This window comes from Argopecten irradians, chromosome 2 (genome assembly GCF_041381155.1).
Source record: "Argopecten irradians isolate NY chromosome 2, Ai_NY, whole genome shotgun sequence".
Lineage (NCBI taxonomy): Eukaryota > Metazoa > Mollusca > Bivalvia > Pectinida > Pectinidae > Argopecten > Argopecten irradians.
In genome coordinates this window covers 70,902,598-70,921,375 of record NC_091135.1, presented here as the reverse complement: position 1 = coordinate 70,921,375, position 18,778 = coordinate 70,902,598, and the positions used below count along the sequence as shown (strand labels likewise).

Below are 18,778 nucleotides of genomic sequence, written 5' to 3'. Positions count from 1 at the left end.
ACAATAATAGATCTACAGAGCTAACGTTGTTTGTAACAATAATAGATCTACAGAGCTAACGTTGTTTGTAACAATAATAGATCTACAGAGCTAATGTTGTTTGTAACAATAATAGATCTACAGAGCTAACGTTGTTTGTAACAATAATAGATCTACAGAGCTAACGTTGTTTGTAACAATAATAGATCTACAGAGCTAATGTTGTTTGTAACAATAATAGATCTACAGAGCTAATGTTGTTTGTAACAATAATAGATCTACAGAGCTAATGTTGTTTGTAACAATAATAGATCTACAGAGCTAATGTTGTTTGTAACAATAATAGATCTACAGAGCTAACGTTGTTTGTAACAATAATAGATCTACAGAGCTAACGTTGTTTGTTAACAATAATAGATCTACAGAGCTAATGTTGTTTGTAACAATAATAGATCTACAGAGCTAACGTTGTTTGTAACAATAATAGATCTACAGAGCTAACGTTGTTTGTAACAATAATAGATCTACAGAGCTAATGTTGTTTGTAACAATAATAGATCTACAGAGCTAATGTTGTTTGTAACAATAATAGATCTACAGAGCTAACGTTGTTTGTTAACAATAATAGATCTACAGAGCTAACGTTGTTTGTAACAATAATAGATCTACAGAGCTAATGTTGTTTGTAACAATAATAGATCTACAGAGCTAACGTTGTTTGTTACACAATAATAGATCTACAGAGCTAACGTTGTTTGTAACAATAATAGATCTACAGAGCTAATGTTGTTTGTAACAATAATAGATCTACAGAGCTAACGTTGTTTGTAACAATAATAGATCTACAGAGCTAATGTTGTTTGTAACAATAATAGATCTACAGAGCTAATGTTGTTTGTAACAATAATAGATCTACAGAGCTAACGTTGTTTGTAACAATAATAGATCTACAGAGCTAACGTTGTTTGTAACAATAATAGATCTACAGAGCTAACGTTGTTTGTAACAATAATAGATCTACAGAGCTAACGATGTTTGTAACAATAATAGATCTACAGAGCTAATGTTGTTTGTAACAATAATACATCTACAGAGCTAATGTTGTTTGTAACAATAATAGATCTACAGAGCTAATGTTGTTTGTAACAATAATAGATCTACAGAGCTAATGTTGTTTGTAACAATAATAGATCTACAGAGCTAATGTTGTTTGTAACAATAATAGATCTACAGAGCTAACGTTGTTTGTAAACAAATAATAGATCTACAGAGCTAATGTTGTTTGTAACAATAATAGATCTACAGAGCTAATGTTGTTTGTAACAATAATAGATCTACAGAGCTAATGTTGTTTGTAACAATAATAGATCTACAGAGCTAATGTTGTTTGTAACAATAATAGATCTACAGAGCTAATGTTGTTTGTAACAATAATAGATCTACAGAGCTAACGTTGTTTGTAACAATAATAGATCTACAGAGCTAACGTTGTTTGTTACAATAATAGATCTACAGAGCTAACGTTGTTTGTAACAATAATAGATCTACAGAGCTAATGTTGTTTGTAACAATAATAGATCTACAGAGCTAACGTTGTTTGTAACAATAATAGATCTACAGAGCTAACGTTGTTTGTAACAATAATAGATCTACAGAGCTAACGTTGTTTGTAACAATAATAGATCTACAGAGCTAACGTTGTTTGTAACAATAATAGATCTACAGAGCTAACGTTGTTTGTAACAATAATAGATCTACAGAGCTAATTGTTGTTTGTAACAATAATAGATCTACAGAGCTAACGTTGTTTGTAACAATAATAGATCTACAGAGCTAATGTTGTTTGTAACAATAATAGATCTACAGAGCTAATGTTGTTTGTAACAATAATAGATCTACAGAGCTAATGTTGTTTGTAACAATAATAGATCTACAGAGCTAACGTTGTTTGTAACAATAATAGATCTACAGAGCTAACGTTGTTTGTTACAATAATAGATCTACAGAGCTAATGTTGTTTGTAACAATAATAGATCTACAGAGCTAACGTTGTTTGTAACAATAATAGATCTACAGAGCTAATGTTGTTTGTAACAATAATAGATCTACAGAGCTAACGTTGTTTGTAACAATAATAGATCTACAGAGCTAATGTTGTTTGTTACAATAATAGATCTACAGAGCTAATGTTGTTTGTAACAATAATAGATCTACAGAGCTAATGTTGTTTGTAACAATAATAGATCTACAGAGCTAAGTTGTTTGTAACAATAATAGATCTACAGAGCTAAGTTGTTTGTAACAATAATAGATCTACAGAGCTAAAGTTGTTTGTAACAATAATAGATCTACAGAGCTAACGTTGTTTGTAACAATAATAGATCTACAGAGCTAACGTTGTTTGTAACAATAATAGATCTACAGAGCTAAAGTTGTTTGTAACAATAATAGATCTACAGAGCTAATGTTGTTTGTAACAATAATAGATCTACAGAGCTAACGTTGTTTGTAACAATAATAGATCTACAGAGCTAATGTTGTTTGTAACAATAATAGATCTACAGAGCTAATGTTGTTTGTAACAATAATAGATCTACAGAGCTAATGTTGTTTGTAACAATAATAGATCTACAGAGCTAACGTTGTTTGTAACAATAATATATCTACAGAGCTAATGTTGTTTGTAACAATAATAGATCTACAGAGCTAACTGTTGTTTGTAACAATAATAGATCTACAGAGCTAACGTTGTTTGTAACAATAATAGATCTACAGAGCTAATGTTGTTTGTAACAATAATAGATCTACAGAGCTAATGTTGTTTGTAACAATAATAGATCTACAGAGCTAACGTTGTTTGTTACAATGATAGATCTACAGAGCTAATGTTGTTTGTAACAATAATAGATCTACAGAGCTAACGTTGTTTGTAACAATAATAGATCTACAGAGCTAATGTTGTTTGTAACAATAATAGATCTACAGAGCTAATGTTGTTTGTAACAATAATAGATCTACAGAGCTAACGTTGTTTGTAACAATAATAGATCTACAGAGCTAATGTTGTTTGTAACAATAATAGATCTACAGAGCTAACGTTGTTTGTAACAATAATAGATCTACAGAGCTAACGTTGTTTGTAACAATAATAGATCTACAGAGCTAATGTTGTTTGTAACAATAATAGATCTACAGAGCTAACGTTGTTTGTAACAATAATAGATCTACAGAGCTAATGTTGTTTGTAACAATAATAGATCTACAGAGCTAACGTTGTTTGTAACAATAATAGATCTACAGAGCTAATGTTGTTTGTAACAATAATAGATCTACAGAGCTAATGTTGTTTGTAACAATAATAGATCTACAGAGCTAACGTTGTTTGTAACAATAATAGATCTACAGAGCTAATGTTGTTTGTAACAATAATAGATCTACAGAGCTAATGTTGTTTGTAACAATAATAGATCTACAGAGCTAATGTTGTTTGTAACAATAATAGATCTACAGAGCTAACGTTGTTTGTAACAATAATAGATCTACAGAGCTAATGTTGTTTGTAACAATAATAGATCTACAGAGCTAATGTTGTTTGTAACAATAATAGATCTACAGAGCTAATGTTGTTTGTAACAATAATAGATCTACAGAGCTAATGTTGTTTGTAACAATAATAGATCTACAGACCTAACGTTGGTTGTGACAATAATAGATCTACAGAGCTAACGTTGTTTGTAACAATAATAGATCTACAGAGCTAATGTTGTTTGTAACAATAATAGATCTACAGAGCTAACGTTGTTTGTAACAATAATAGATCTACAGAGCTAACGTTGTTTGCAACAATATTAGATCTACAGAGCTAATGTTGTTTGTAACAATAATAGATCTACAGAGCTAACGTTGTTTGTTACAATAATAGATCTACAGAGCTAACGTTGTTTGTAACAATAATAGATCTACAGAGCTAACGTTGTTTGTTACAATAATAGATCTACAGAGCTAACGTTGTTTGTAACAATAATAGATCTACAGAGCTAAAGTTGTTTATTACAATAACAGATCTACAGAGCTAACGTTGTTTGTAACAATAATAGATCTACAGAGCTAATGTTGTTTGTAACAATAATAGATCTACAGAGCTAATGTTGTTTGTAACAATAATAGATCTACAGAGCTAAAGTTGTTTGTAACAATAATAGATCTACAGAGCTAACGTTGTTTGTTACAATAATAGATCTACAGAGCTAACGTTGTTTGTAACAATAATAGATCTACAGAGCTAACGTTGTTTGTTACAATAATAGATCTACAGAGCTAACGTTGTTTGTAACAATAATAGATCTACAGAGCTAACGTTGTTTGTAACAATAATAGATCTACAGAGCTAACGTTGTTTGTCACAATAATAGATCTACAGAGGTAAAGTTGTTTGTAACAATAATAGATCTACAGAGCTAACGTTGTTTGTTACAATAATAGATCTACAGAGCTAACGTTGTTTGTAACAATAATAGATCTACAGAGCTAACGTTGTTTGTAACAATAATAGATCTACAGAGCTAACGTTGTTTGTTACAATAATAGATCTACAGAGCTAACGTTGTTTGTAACAATAATAGATCTACAGAGCTAATGTTGTTTGTTAACAATAATAGATCTACAGAGCTAAGTTGTTGATTGTAACAATAATAGATCTACAGAGCTAATGTTGTTTGTAACAATAATAGATCTACAGAGCTAACGTTGTTTGTTACAATAATAGATCTACAGAGCTAACGTTGTTTGTAACAATAATAGATCTACAGAGCTAATGTTGTTTGTTACAATAATAGATCTACAGAGCTAACGTTGTTTGTAACAATAATAGATCTACAGAGCTAACGTTGTTTGTTACAATAATAGATCTACAGAGCTAACGTTGTTTGTAACAATAATAGATCTACAGAGCTAACGTTGTTTGTTACAATAATAGATCTACAGAGCTAACGTTGTTTGTAACAATAATAGATCTACAGAGCTAATGTTGTTTGTTACAATAATAGATCTACAGAGCTAACGTTGTTTGTAACAATAATAGATCTACAGAGCTAATGTTGTTTGTAACAATAATAGATCTACAGAGCTAACGTTGTTTGTAACAATAATAGATCTACAGAGCTAACGTTGTTTGTAACAATAATAGATCTACAGAGCTAACGTTGTTTGTTAACAATAATAGATCTACAGAGCTAATGTTGTTTGTAACAATAATAGATCTACAGAGCTAACGTTGTTTGTAACAATAATAGATCTACAGAGCTAACGTTGTTTGTAACAATAATAGATCTACAGAGCTAACGTTGTTTGTAACAATAATAGATCTACAGAGCTAATGTTGTTTGTAACAATAATAGATCTACAGAGCTAATGTTGTTTGTAACAATAATAGATCTACAGAGCTAACGTTGTTTGTAACAATAATAGATCTACAGAGCTAACGTTGTTTGTAACAATAATAGATCTACAGAGCTAACGTTGTTTGTAACAATAATAGATCTACAGAGCTAACGTTGTTTGTAACAATAATAGATCTACAGAGCTAATGTTGTTTGTAACAATAATAGATCTACAGAGCTAATGTTGTTTGTAACAATAATAGATCTACAGAGCTAATGTTGTTTGTAACAATAATAGATCTACAGAGCTAACGTTGTTTGTAACAATAATAGATCTACAGAGCTAATGTTGTTTGTAACAATAATAGATCTACAGAGCTAATGTTGTTTGTAACAATAATAGATCTACAGAGCTAACGTTGTTTGTTAACAATAATAGATCTACAGAGCTAATGTTGTTTGTAACAATAATAGATCTACAGAGCTAATGTTGTTTGTAACAATAATAGATCTACAGAGCTAAAGTTGTTTGTAACAATAATAGATATACAGAGCTAACGTTGTTTGTTACAATAATAGATCTACTGAGCTAATGTTGTTTGTCACAAGAATAGATCTACAGAGCTAATGTTGTTTGTAACAATAATAGATCTACAGAGCTAATGTTGTTTGTAACAATAATAGATCTACAGAGCTAATGTTGTTTGTAACAATAATAGATCTACAGAGCTAACGTTGTTTGTAACAATAATAGATCTACAGAGCTAATGTTGTTTGTAACAATAATAGATCTACAGAGCTAACGTTGTTTGTAACAATAATAGATCTACAGAGCTAATGTTGTTTGTAACAATAATAGATCTACAGAGCTAATGTTGTTTGTAACAATAATAGATCTACAGAGCTTTGTTACCAATAATATGATTAAGGTCTAACTTGGTGTGACTTTGTTACCAATAATATGATTAAGGTCTTACTTGGTGTGACTTTGTTACCAATAATATGATTAAGGTCTAACTTGGTGTGACTTTGTTACCAATAATATGATTAAGGTCTAACTTGGTGTGACTTTGTTACCAATAATATGATTAAGGTCTACTTGGTGTGACTTTGTTACCAATAATATGATTAAGGTCTACTTGGTGTGACTTTGTTACCAATAATATGATTAAGGTCTAACTTGGTGTGACTTTGTTACCAATAATATGATTAAGGCTAATGACTTACTTGGTGTGACTTTGTTACCAATAATATGATTAAGGTCTAACTTGGTGTGACTTTGTTACCAATAATATGATTAAGGTCTAACTTGGTGTGACTTTGTTACCAATAATATGATTAAGGTCTTACTTGGTGTGACTTTGTTACCAATAATATGATTAAGGTCTTACTTGGTGTGACTTTGTTACCAATAATATGATTAAGGTCTTACTTGGTGTGACTTTGTTACCAATAATATGATTAAGGTCTTACTTGGTGTGACTTTGTTACCAATAATATGATTAAGGTCTTACTTGGTGTGACTTTGTTACCAATAATATGATTAAGGTCTTACTTTGGTGTGACTTACCAATGTTTTTTACTTTGTTACCAATAATATGATTAAGGTCTTACTTGGTGTGACTTTGTTACCAATAATATGATTAAGGTCTTACTTGGTGTGACTTTGTTACCAATAATATGATTAAGGTCTTACTTGGTGTGACTTTGTTACCAATAATATGATTAAGGTCTTACTTGGTGTGACTTTGTTACCAATAATATGATTAAGGTCTTACTTGGTGTGACTTTGTTACCAATAATATGATTAAGGTCTTACTTGGTGTGACTTTGTTACCAATAATATGATTAAGGTCTTACTTGGTGTGACTTTGTTACCAATAATATGAATTAAGGTCTTACTTGGTGTGACTTTGTTACCAATAATATGATTAAGGTCTTACTTGGTGTGACTTTGTTACCAATAATATGATTAAGGTCTTACTTGGTGTGACTTTGTTACCAATAATATGATTAAGGTCTTACTTGGTGTGACTTTGTTACCAATAATATGATTATGTGACTTTGTTACCAATAATATGATTAAGGTTACTTTGTTACCAATAATATGGTTACTTGGTGTGACTTTGTTACCAATAATATGATTATTAAGGTCTTACTTGGTGTGACTTTGTTACCAATAATATGATTAAGGGTCTTAACTTGGTGTGACTTTGTTACCAATAATATGATAGGTCTTTAAATGTTTACTTTCCTGACTGTTTGTACAGAGGTTCATCATCATTAGTACTTAAATGTTTATTCCTGACTGTTTGTACAGAGTTCATCACTCATTAGTACTGTAAATGTTTACATTTCCTGACTGTTTGTACAGAGGTTCATCACTCATTAGTACTGTAAATGTTTTACATTTCCTGACTGTTTGTACAGATGTTCATCACTCATTAGTACTGTAAATGTTTTACATTTCCTGACTGTTTGTACAGAGGTTCATCACTCATTAGTACTGTAAATGTTTCATTTCCTGACTGTTTGTACAGAGGTTCATCACTCATTAGTACTGTAAATGTTTACATTTCCTGACTGTTTGTACAGAGGTTCATCACTCATTTAGTACTGTAAATGTTTACATTTCCTGACTGTTTGTACAGAGGTTCATCACTCATTTAGTAAATGTTACAATGTTTACATTTACTGTAAATGTTTACATGTTTGTACAGAGGTTCATCACTCATTAGTACTGTAAATGTTTACATTTCCTGACTGTTTGTACAGATGTTCATCACTCATTAGTACTGTAAATGTTTACATTTCCTGACTGTTTGTACAGATGTTCATCACTCATTTAGTACTGTAAATGTTTACATTTCCTGACTGTTTGTACAGATGTTCATCACTCATTTAGTACTGTAAATGTTTACATTTCCTGACTGTTTGTACAGAGGTTCATCACTCATTAGTACTGTAAATGTTTACATTTCCTGACTGTTTGTACAGATGTTCATCACTCATTTAGTATTGTAAATGTTTACATTTCCTGACTGTTTGTACAGAGGTTCATCACTCATTAGTACTGTAAATGTTTACATTTCCTGACTGTTTGTACAGATGTTCATCACTCATTTAGTACTGTAAATGTTTACATTTCCTGACTGTTTGTACAGATGTTCATCACTCATTAGTACTGTAAATGTTTACATTTCCTGACTGTTTGTACAGATGTTCATCACTCATTAGTACTGTAAATGTTTACATTTCCTGACTGTTTGTACAGAGGTTCATCACTCATTAGTACTGTAAATGTTTACATTTCCTGACTGTTTGTACAGAGGTTCATCACTCATTAGTAATGTAAATTCCTGACTGTTTACATTTCCTGACTGTTTGTACAGAGGTTCATCATCACTCATTAGTACTGTAAATGTTTACATTTCCTGACTGTTTGTACAGAGGTTCATCACTCATTAGTAATGTAAATGTTTACATTTCCTGACTGTTTGTACAGAGGTTCATCACTCATTAGTAATGTAAATGTTTACATTTCCTGACTGTTTGTACAGAGGTTCATCACTCATTAGTAATTTAAATGTTTACATTTCCTGACTGTTTGTACAGAGGTTCATCACTCATTAGTACTGTGAATGTTTACATTTCCTGACTGTTTGTACAGAGGTTCATCACTCATTAGTACTGTAAATGTTTACATTTTCTGACTGTTTGTACAGATGTTTATCACTCATTAGTATTGTAAATGTTCATATTTCCTGACTGTTTATTGGAATTAAGAAATGTTTTATTTTCTGTGTAGACATCCTTACCTGATCCTTCGTTTTCTGGGTTCATGATATTCAACGTGGTACTGCCGTCCTCTCTCTGTCTCAAAAATCCAAACTGTAAAAAGGCAAAGATAAATTTCAAACTGTTAAAAATGTTTACATAGTGTCAGTATATCTGTTTAGTGGAGTTCAGACATTATAACAGACATGACTCACTTTACTTTCTGGTTTACATATCTGTTTAGTGGAGTTCAGACATTATAACAGACATGACTCACTTATCTCTCGGGTTTACATAGTGTCAGTATATCTGTTTAGTGGAGTTCAGACATTATAACAGACATTACTCACTTTACTCTCGGGTATGTAGTGTCAGTATATCTGTTTAGTGGAGTTCAGACATTATAACAGACATTACTCACTTTACTCTCGGGTATGTAGTGTCAGTATATCTGTTTAGTGGAGTTCAGACATTATAACAGACATGACTCACTTTACTCTCGGGTTTACGTAGTGTCAGTATATCTGTTTAGTGGAGTTCAGACATTATAACAGACATGACTCACTTTACTCTCGGGTATGTAGTGTCAGTATATCTGTTTAGTGGAGTTCAGACATTATAACAGACATGACTCACTTTACTCTCGGGTATGTAGTGTCAGTTTATCTGTTTAGTGGAGTTCAGACATTATAACAGACATGACTCACTTTACTCTCGGGTATGTAGTGTCAGTATATCTGTTTAGTGGAGTTCAGACATTATAACAGACATGACTCACTTTACTCTCGGGTTTATGTATCTGTTTAGTGGAGTTCAGACATTATAACAGACATGACTCACTTTACTCTCGGGTTTATGTATCTGTTTAGTGGAGTTCAGACATTATAACAGACATGACTCACTTTACTCTCGGGTTTATGTATCTGTTTAGTGGAGTTCAGACATTATAACAGACATGACTCACTTTACTCTCGGGTTTATGTATCTGTTAAGTGGAGTTCAGACATTATAACAGACATGACTCAATTATCTCTCGGGTATGTAGTGTCAGTATATCTGTTTAGTGGAGTTCAGACATTATAACAGACATGACTCACTTTACTCTCAGGTTTATGTATCTGTTAAGTGGAGTTCAGACATTATAACAGACATGACACACTACTCTCGAGTTTACGTAGTGTCAATATATCTGTTTAGTGGAGTTCAGACATTATAACAGACATGACTCACTTACTCTCGGGTTTATGTATCTGTTTAGTGGAGTTCAGACATTATAACAGACATGACTCACTTTACTCTCGGGTATGTAGTGTCAGTTTATCTGTTTAGTGGAGTTCAGACATTATAACAGACATGACTCACTTTACTCTCGGGTATGTAGTGTCAGTTTATCTGTTTAGTGGATTTCAGACATTATAACAGACATGACTCACTTTACTCTTGGGTTTACGTAGTGTCAGTATATCTGTTTAGTGGAGTTCAGACATTATAACAGACATGACACACTACTCTCGGGTTTACGTAGTGTCGGTATATCTGTTTAGTGGAGTTCAGACATTATAACAGACATGACACACTACTCTCGGGTTTACGTAGTGTCAGTATATCTGTTTAGTGGAGTTCAGACATTATAACAGACATGACTCACTTTACTCTCAGGTTTATGTATCTGTTTAGTGGAGTTCAGACATTATAACAGACATGACTCACTTTACTCTCGGGTATGTAGTGTCAGTATATCTGTTTAGTGGAGTTCAAACATTATAACAGACATGACTTACTTTACTCTCGGGTTTACGTAGTGTCAGTATATCTGCAGCATCCTTAGCGGCTGCCTTGGCCTGAGCCAGTATTTCCTCAGGTGTCAGGTTGTCTGGCAGGGCCTCGTATCTCCCAATCCTAAAACAGTCATAATACATGCACCAGAATTATACTGTACTGTCTGTTATGGAGGATGGTTGTTGAGCAATTTGCCATCCTTGTTTGTTTGTTGTAAAATGTTTGATTATTAACGTCCTATCAACAGCTATGGTCATGTAAGGACGGCCTCCCATGTATGCGGTGTGTTGCGTGTATGAAGTGTGGTGTGTGTCTTGGGAGACTGCGATATATTCGTGTAGTGTCTTCTTGTATAGTCAAACTCTTACCCTTTTTATAGGACTATATCACTGAAGCATGCTGCCGAAGACACCAATCAACACACCTCACCCGGTCACATTATACTGACAACAGGCAAACCAGTTGTCCTACTCCATCAGCAGGAGCAGAAACTACCACTTTTATAGACTATGGTGTCGCGGTTAGGGGACAGAACCCAGAGCCTACCTCACATGCCATCAAGAACAAACATTTTCAAATGAAATTATATTGTACCATCAGAAGAGAAAGTGAGAAACACTGCTATTTTGGGGTTTTACATTAACCCTTACTGGCTTTATTTTACCTCAGATAAATAACCCACCCTTCTCTGGCTTTATTTTACCCGATAAATAAATAACTTATCCTTCTCTTGCTTTATTTTACCTCAGATAAGTAACCCACCCTTCTCTGGCTTTATTTCACCTAAGATAAATCACCTAAGATAAATAACCCACCCTTCTCTGGTTTTATTTTATCTCAGATAAATACCCCCCCTTCTCTGGCTTTATTTTACCTCAGATAAATCACTCATCCTTCTCTGACTTTATTTTACCCGAGATAAATAACCCACCCTTCTCTGACTTTATTTTACCCGAGATAAATAACCTACCCTTCTCTGGCTTTATTTTATCACAGATAAATAACTCATCCGTCTCTAGCTTTATTTTACCTCAGATAAATAACCCACCCTTCTCTGGCTTTATTTTACGAGATAAATAAATAACCCACCCTTCTCTGGCTTTATTTTACTTCAGATAAACAACTCATCCGTCTCTGGCTTTATTTTACTTTAGATAAATAACTCATCCTTCTCTGGCTTTATTTTACCTCAGATAAATAACTCATCCATCTCTGGCTTTATTTTACCCGATAAATAAATAACCCATCCTTTTCTGGCTTTATTTTACTTCAGATAAATAACTCATCCGTCTCTGGCTTTATTTTACCTCAGATAAATAACCCACCCTTCTCTGGCTTTATTTTACCCGAGATTAGTAACTCATCCGTCTCTGGCTTTATTTTACCTGAGATAAATAACCCGAACCTTCTGGCTTTATTTTACCCGATAAATAAATAACCCATCCTTCTCTGGCTTTATTTTACTTCAGATAAATAACTCATCCGTCTCTGGCTTTATTTTACTCGAGAAAAATAACCCATTCTTCTCTGGCTTTGTTTTACCCGAGATCAATAACCCACCCTTCTCTGGCTTTATTTTACCTGAGATAATAACCAGAGATAAATAACCCACCCTTCTCTGGCTTTATTTCACCCGAGATAAATAACCTACCCTTCTCTGGCTTTATTTTACCTCAGATAAATAACCCATCCTACTCTGGCTTTATTTTACTTCAGATAAATAACTCATCCGTCTCTGGCTTTATTTTTCCCGTGATAAGTAACCCACCGTTCTCCGGCTTTACTTTACACGAGATAAATAACCTGAGATAAATAACTCACCCTTCTCCGGCTTTATTTTACCCGAGATAAATCTTTATTTTACCCGAGATAAATAACCCACCCTTCTCTGGCTTTCAGTCTCTGTTTCTCCTGTCGCTCCTCCTCCTGAATAGCCTCGATCACTTCCCTTGTCTCATCAGGTTCATCAATCCCTAACTCTTCATTACGCAGACTTGCCAGGAAAGGAATTGTTCTCTTCATAAACAACAGCTTCTCCTAGGAAATTCAGAAAAATACAACAAACTACTAAGATATCAAGTGTTTCCTAAGTGACATCAAACACTACAAATGATCCACTTTACTCACATTAAATGTAAATGTAAATACAAACCTCTGACACAAATAATCTGCTTTACTTACATTAAATACTGATGTAGATTCTAACCCACCTTACTCATCATTTTAATACCGACTCACATTAACTGTTGATGACCCACCTTACTCATCATTTTAATGCCGATGTGAAGAAGTTTCTTGGCTTCCTTGTAATAGATGGTCTCTGGTCTGTTATATGTCATAGCATTGTTACACATCAGCACAAAGTCTTTCTGCAAATTCAGTAAGGAAACACTTTAAATACATTACATGTTTAAAGTTATAGGTGCCCTAACTGAGCAAAGATTTTGGCGTGTTACCGTAAAAACTTGTATAATTTGCGCACCAGTGTAATTTGCGCAGGTACTTTTTAGGGCTGAAAATGCTGAAAAAAATCTACTATCAGTATATTTTGCGCATCAAAAATTTTGGGAAAAAAAGATGTCCAGGGAGTCCCAAAATCGATGTATGAAGGTGACAATTTCAATGCAAAATATGCCCCTAAAATGCTTGACAACTTGCACAAAGAAGTGTTGTATTAAGAAAAAATAACATATTAAAACCGCATCGTGTTTGTTTTCTTTTATTGGCCACCTTAACCTGAAACTAAAATATCTTGCAGATGTCTAAAACATCGGCGGTCCGGTCCGCTGTACTCCGTGCACATGTCAATGTTTTGAGATATTACACATGAATAGTAATCAGGAACATTTAAAAAGATTTGAATCTATTTGTTTAAAATTGTCACAATAAGTAATTAGTGTGTTTGAGATCATTAACAATCAACAACAATCGGCTAGCGGATACGTATGTTAGCTTGCAACAATCACATTGCGAGTAAACTCACTACCAGTACGGTACCAGATCCAAGCTGATGGCTTATTATATTTATCAATACGGTTGAATATGTCACTAACCTTGTAGCTTGTTAATTCTGCAGTAATAAAATTGCAAACCACTTATTGAAAGTCCTAATTATAGGTCAGTTTAGGCATCTTATAAATTCCACGTGTGTTTTTGACTTTTTGCACACGGCCTACAGCTGGGCCCTACGTAAGGTTTCATGTGCAAAGCTGATGGCTACCGTATTTTTGCGCGTATAGTGCGCACTTTTTTTCATAATTTATCAAGTGAAAAGTTGGGGGTGCGCACTATACGCAGGTACAAGGCATATCCAGGTCCTGGGTTATGATCACCGACCGGCAGGTCCCGCGAGCTATGCAGTAACATTTTGTACACGTTGTCGTGAAATAATTATGATTAAATACTTGGATCTTTAAGTCAGTGGTCAATGCATATATTCAATATAAAAGGAAAACATCTCTTGAAATTTTATCTTTAATTCCTTGAAAGTCCGTTTTGAGAGCACGTGTGTTCATGACCGGATTCATGTCACGATCGTGAATATTCAGTAAGGTATCTCCAAATCTAAATGGCTAAATGAATATAGCCTGGAACTTGAAACGATGTATAAGTGTGTAATAAATTCGTCACTTTAGACAGATTACCTTATAAATAAGTTTTTCCAGCATGTGAAAACTTTTGAACTTGCAAATGTTTACGGAAGTGAGTGTAATCCCACATGCAGAGCCAGCAAATTAAATACGAAACTAAAACCTTCCTACATTAACACTGACCAATCGGCACTATAAATGATGGTATGACTGTAAAATTTACTCTTATTACTATCTTTTGAAATGGTTCTGTAAGATATCATCCTGATTTCAATACTAATTGAAATAATTGAGAATACGGAAGCGTGCAGTCAGTAATCAAATATGGCGGCCACCTGTGGTTGATTAGCCTACTCAGTCGGCTTTCCAGCTAATATCTTGGACAATGATTAAATCTAAATGCCTATCAGATACACAATAGACTTGATTGATACCACTTGGAATTACACAAGGTATGGTTAATTATTTGATTGTAAAAAACATCGTTGTTGATATCCTCATTATAGTGTCACCGGCAATTCACAAGCTAACTAGGCCTGCCGTTGTGTAAACAAAGTGTCAATCATCGTGTCAAACTCCTCTCGCCAGTTAATTTTAATGAACAGAAGGTTGTTTTAAGCACTGATAAACAATAACAACCGTTTGATTTTGTTCTTCAAAAGTGTTTGGAGGCAATGCAAAATGTTGTGATCGAAGATACAAAAACTGAGATTTTTTTTTGTGTAATTTTTTTTTTCCAAAATGAAACTCAAAAACGTACCTGCGCACTATACGCGGGTGCGCACTATACGCGCAAAAATACGGTAATTATATTTATCAATACGGTTGAATATGTCACTAACCTTGTAGCTTGTTAATTCTGCAGTAATCAAATTGCAAACCACTTATTAAAAGTCCTAAATATAGGTCAGTTTAGGCATCTTATAAATCCCACGTGTGTTTTGACTTTTTGCACACGGCCTGCAGCTGGGGTATATGTATGTTTGTGTATACACACACACACTCTCTACAGACTTTCTCTAGTCTCTCTCCCCTAAAAAAATACAGGTAAACTAGATTGACCCGGCCAAAGTCACTGATTGTGGCTGTCCCATTACACTACGAGGTGCACAGGGTATACATCGCTTGCTGTCAGTAGAAGCCATGCTCTCAGTCAGTCGCCATTGAAATCTCAGGGCAAATGGAAACAAGACAATGTGATCATAACTTAACACTTTAATTAGCCTTAGATAATCCACTTTAATAGGTGAGGCATTGTTTTTACAATCTTTAATACCTTTTATCATATAAAATGGCTACCATACACAGAGCGGTACCTCAACATTCATAGATCGTCAGTCCCTCAGAATGGACAGATTTTCCCCCCGTAAAATTTTGAAATCTCCTCTATCAATATAATTTGCGCACCCCAACTTCAAATTTTATTTTTGCACAAAAAAAGTGCGCAAATTACACAAGTTTTTACGGTAATTTTTAAAACAATAAGGTTCGATGAATTAAACCAAGAAAATCTTTAAAATGGCTTCAGATGCCATATAAATCTTAGTAACAACATCGAAATTATGTACAGTAAAATTGTTGTTTTTTATGCCTTATGTATGCTCAGATGAAAATTTTCCTGCAGAAATCACTTTACAATTACTAATAACACTGTAAAAATGTTAAATGAAATTGTAGACTACAATTTGACTTCATGGTCTGACTGCAGGTTCTCATTTTGCTTCACTATATATGTACATATAATGATTTTTGCAGTACCGCTAAAAATCATTTTCTGCTCTTATTTGTAATTGCAAAGTTAAAACCAATGCATTGAAAGTGCTGTACTTTTCCAAATTTTGGTAACTTTTGGTGATGAATAACATAAACCTTATCTTGATTCCTGAGTATTAAAAATGGGACACATACAACTTTAATCTACATTTTTTTTTTTTTTTTTCTTTTAACTTTTATACCTATTATGAAATAAGAATAATTGTTTCTGTGTGTTACAACATAATTATATTTAATTCATTTACGTGTGAAAACCTTCACATTTCTGAGGTTTCAGTACAGAACCACTTACAAGTGAATGAAATGGTGATCAAGGGCAGATAACTCTTCTCTATGAAAAGTCCTAAGATTCCATTGTGAAGTGCTTATATCTATCTTACCTTATATTCCATGACATTTCTGTACTTGAAGGTGTTGATTTTGGCTAACATTGTACTGAAGTCCATCGGATTGAGTATGATAAGGGAGTAACCAGGAGCTATCATATCATTGACTGGGTTAGCAAAAAATCCATTGGTATCTTTTCTGTAAAAAGAAAAACAACAGCATATTTTCATAATCAATGTCAAAAATGTACATATAATTTCATGACATAAAAGACTTTTCAACCATAATGAATTATGGGAAATTATTTAGAATCTTGTAATGCTTGTATGATCTAAAATAAAATTTGAATTTTGTGATAGAGAGCGCAGCTCGAACTGGCCAAAGGCCCATTCGCGAAGTGTACTGTTGTGATAGAGGTGTCTCGGTAACGTTATATTAATCTATGTAAATCATCCATATATGTAGAATTGGAAAACTTTCTGGTGATCAAGCACAAAGCAGCATGCAAAGTCTTGTGTGATTACAAACAATATACTTTGAACAAATTCAAACTAAAAACAACAGTGAAAGATAAACCTTTCAATTTAATTGTTACATTTTTTACTGAATCTAACTTTCACATTCTTAACTTAAAAGCCGTTTTATGTGACAATTTGCTTCGGAATTTTCCGCCTGGCAATGGAGAATGATGTTGAGATATATTTTGTAGCCGCAGTCACATACTTTTACATAAAATGTAAAATTTTTTAAAAAATAAGAATAAAATTATATTATATTGTTTAATATTGTAACTTGGTATAAGGTTTATTGCCAAACCTCTGAAGGTTGTTGTGTATATGTTTTAGACAGATACGAAGCACGCCATGTTCTGCTGCTCCCTGGGAAGTTGGAGTGGCACTCCCTCTCTCTGACTTCTCCTCAGCTGCCTCCGACTCCTCACCACCAGTCCCACTGATGTCAACATCTTCTGGAACTGGTCGCTTAGCAAAAGGTGCATTTTCTTCCTGTGAAACCTCAAACTCTTCTTCTGTTTCGTCTCTGTGGCGTTTTCTTGGTTTACCCTGAAAAAATATTTTTAAAGCATAAAAAATAGACAGTTTACGTAATCAAGATTTTCATTTTTTAATCTTCAAACTAGACTATTTTTTGTTTGAAAGTGATATAAAATTATTAAGGTTATAACTTGCAACATTTAAATTTGTTTTGGCATTTTTTGACATAAAAATGGATCCAATAAACATGATGTTTGTCTATCATTGTCAAGATACTAAAACCAACATTCAGAAAACGTATTAGTTATAAAGGTCTAGGATAACTAGAAATTAAATAATGGTTTGAATATGACTACCAAAAATTTTCACAAACAATGAAACATCAATGCCCTTTTCTTCATTGTAATGCTCAGATTTATGAGAATGAAGTAAATATTTCACCTCATCTCTATGACGACTTTTATCCCTGTCACTGGATTTTTTCTTCTTCTTTTTCTTATGTTTGTGTTTTTTACTGCTGCTGCTGGTTTCCATGGCAGTGCTGCGGTTGTAGACATCACTGTCCGACTCCAACACTTCTATCTTTGACTTCTTCAGCACGATCTTCAGTGATGGTGGTTCAGGCACTTCCTCTACTGGCTCCACTAAATCAACAATCAGAGGAAATTCATCTTAAATTTTGTCAAGTATATAAAAGCGCTATCGTTTGTCATCAACACTGGTAGATATGCAAGTTTATTTAAATGTAATATAAAAAAAAATAAAAAAAAAAAAATCTTTTATTCAAACTGTACGGGAATGTAGCTAAACAGGTGATTATTAGGGCTGCCGCGATACGGCAGAAGCGTACCACGATATATTGTGATACACAACAGCTGTATTGTGATATGTATTGCAATATTTTGACCTTAACATATGTGGTGTCTATTTTGTATACATTATACAAACATACAGTGCTATGTTATGTAGTTTTACAATGATTTCAACCGTGTTGTTGAAAAACAAAAATGTTCCAATGTGAGGTTCTTGTTTGAAAAAATACGAGTCTGTTTGTGAAAATGATAGGTTACAGACAAACGTAACCTAATAATGCAATAACTAAACATGATAGTGTCTGCAAATATTAACACTTTTGAACCTAAATAATGAACAAATTTACGTACAATTGTCCTGGCAAAATAAG

At 33.3% G+C, this 18,778-nt stretch overlaps 1 protein-coding gene across 1 annotated transcript in view; it reads right to left on the bottom strand.

The window, feature by feature from the left end:
* The window catches only part of LOC138316831 (bromodomain-containing protein 9-like), a 66,152-nt gene that overhangs the window by 40,625 nt on the left and 6,749 nt on the right, over nt 1-18,778 (bottom strand). Inside the window, exons 3-9 of the mRNA XM_069258486.1 lie at nt 18,037-18,239; nt 17,420-17,664; nt 16,657-16,801; nt 13,172-13,282; nt 12,796-12,950; nt 10,916-11,033; nt 9,176-9,248 (exon numbers count right to left, since the gene is read on the bottom strand). Of these exons, the coding sequence (XP_069114587.1) occupies nt 9,176-9,248; nt 10,916-11,033; nt 12,796-12,950; nt 13,172-13,282; nt 16,657-16,801; nt 17,420-17,664; nt 18,037-18,239 (1,050 nt within the window). The remainder of the gene's footprint in view (nt 1-9,175; nt 9,249-10,915; nt 11,034-12,795; nt 12,951-13,171; nt 13,283-16,656; nt 16,802-17,419; nt 17,665-18,036; nt 18,240-18,778) is intronic.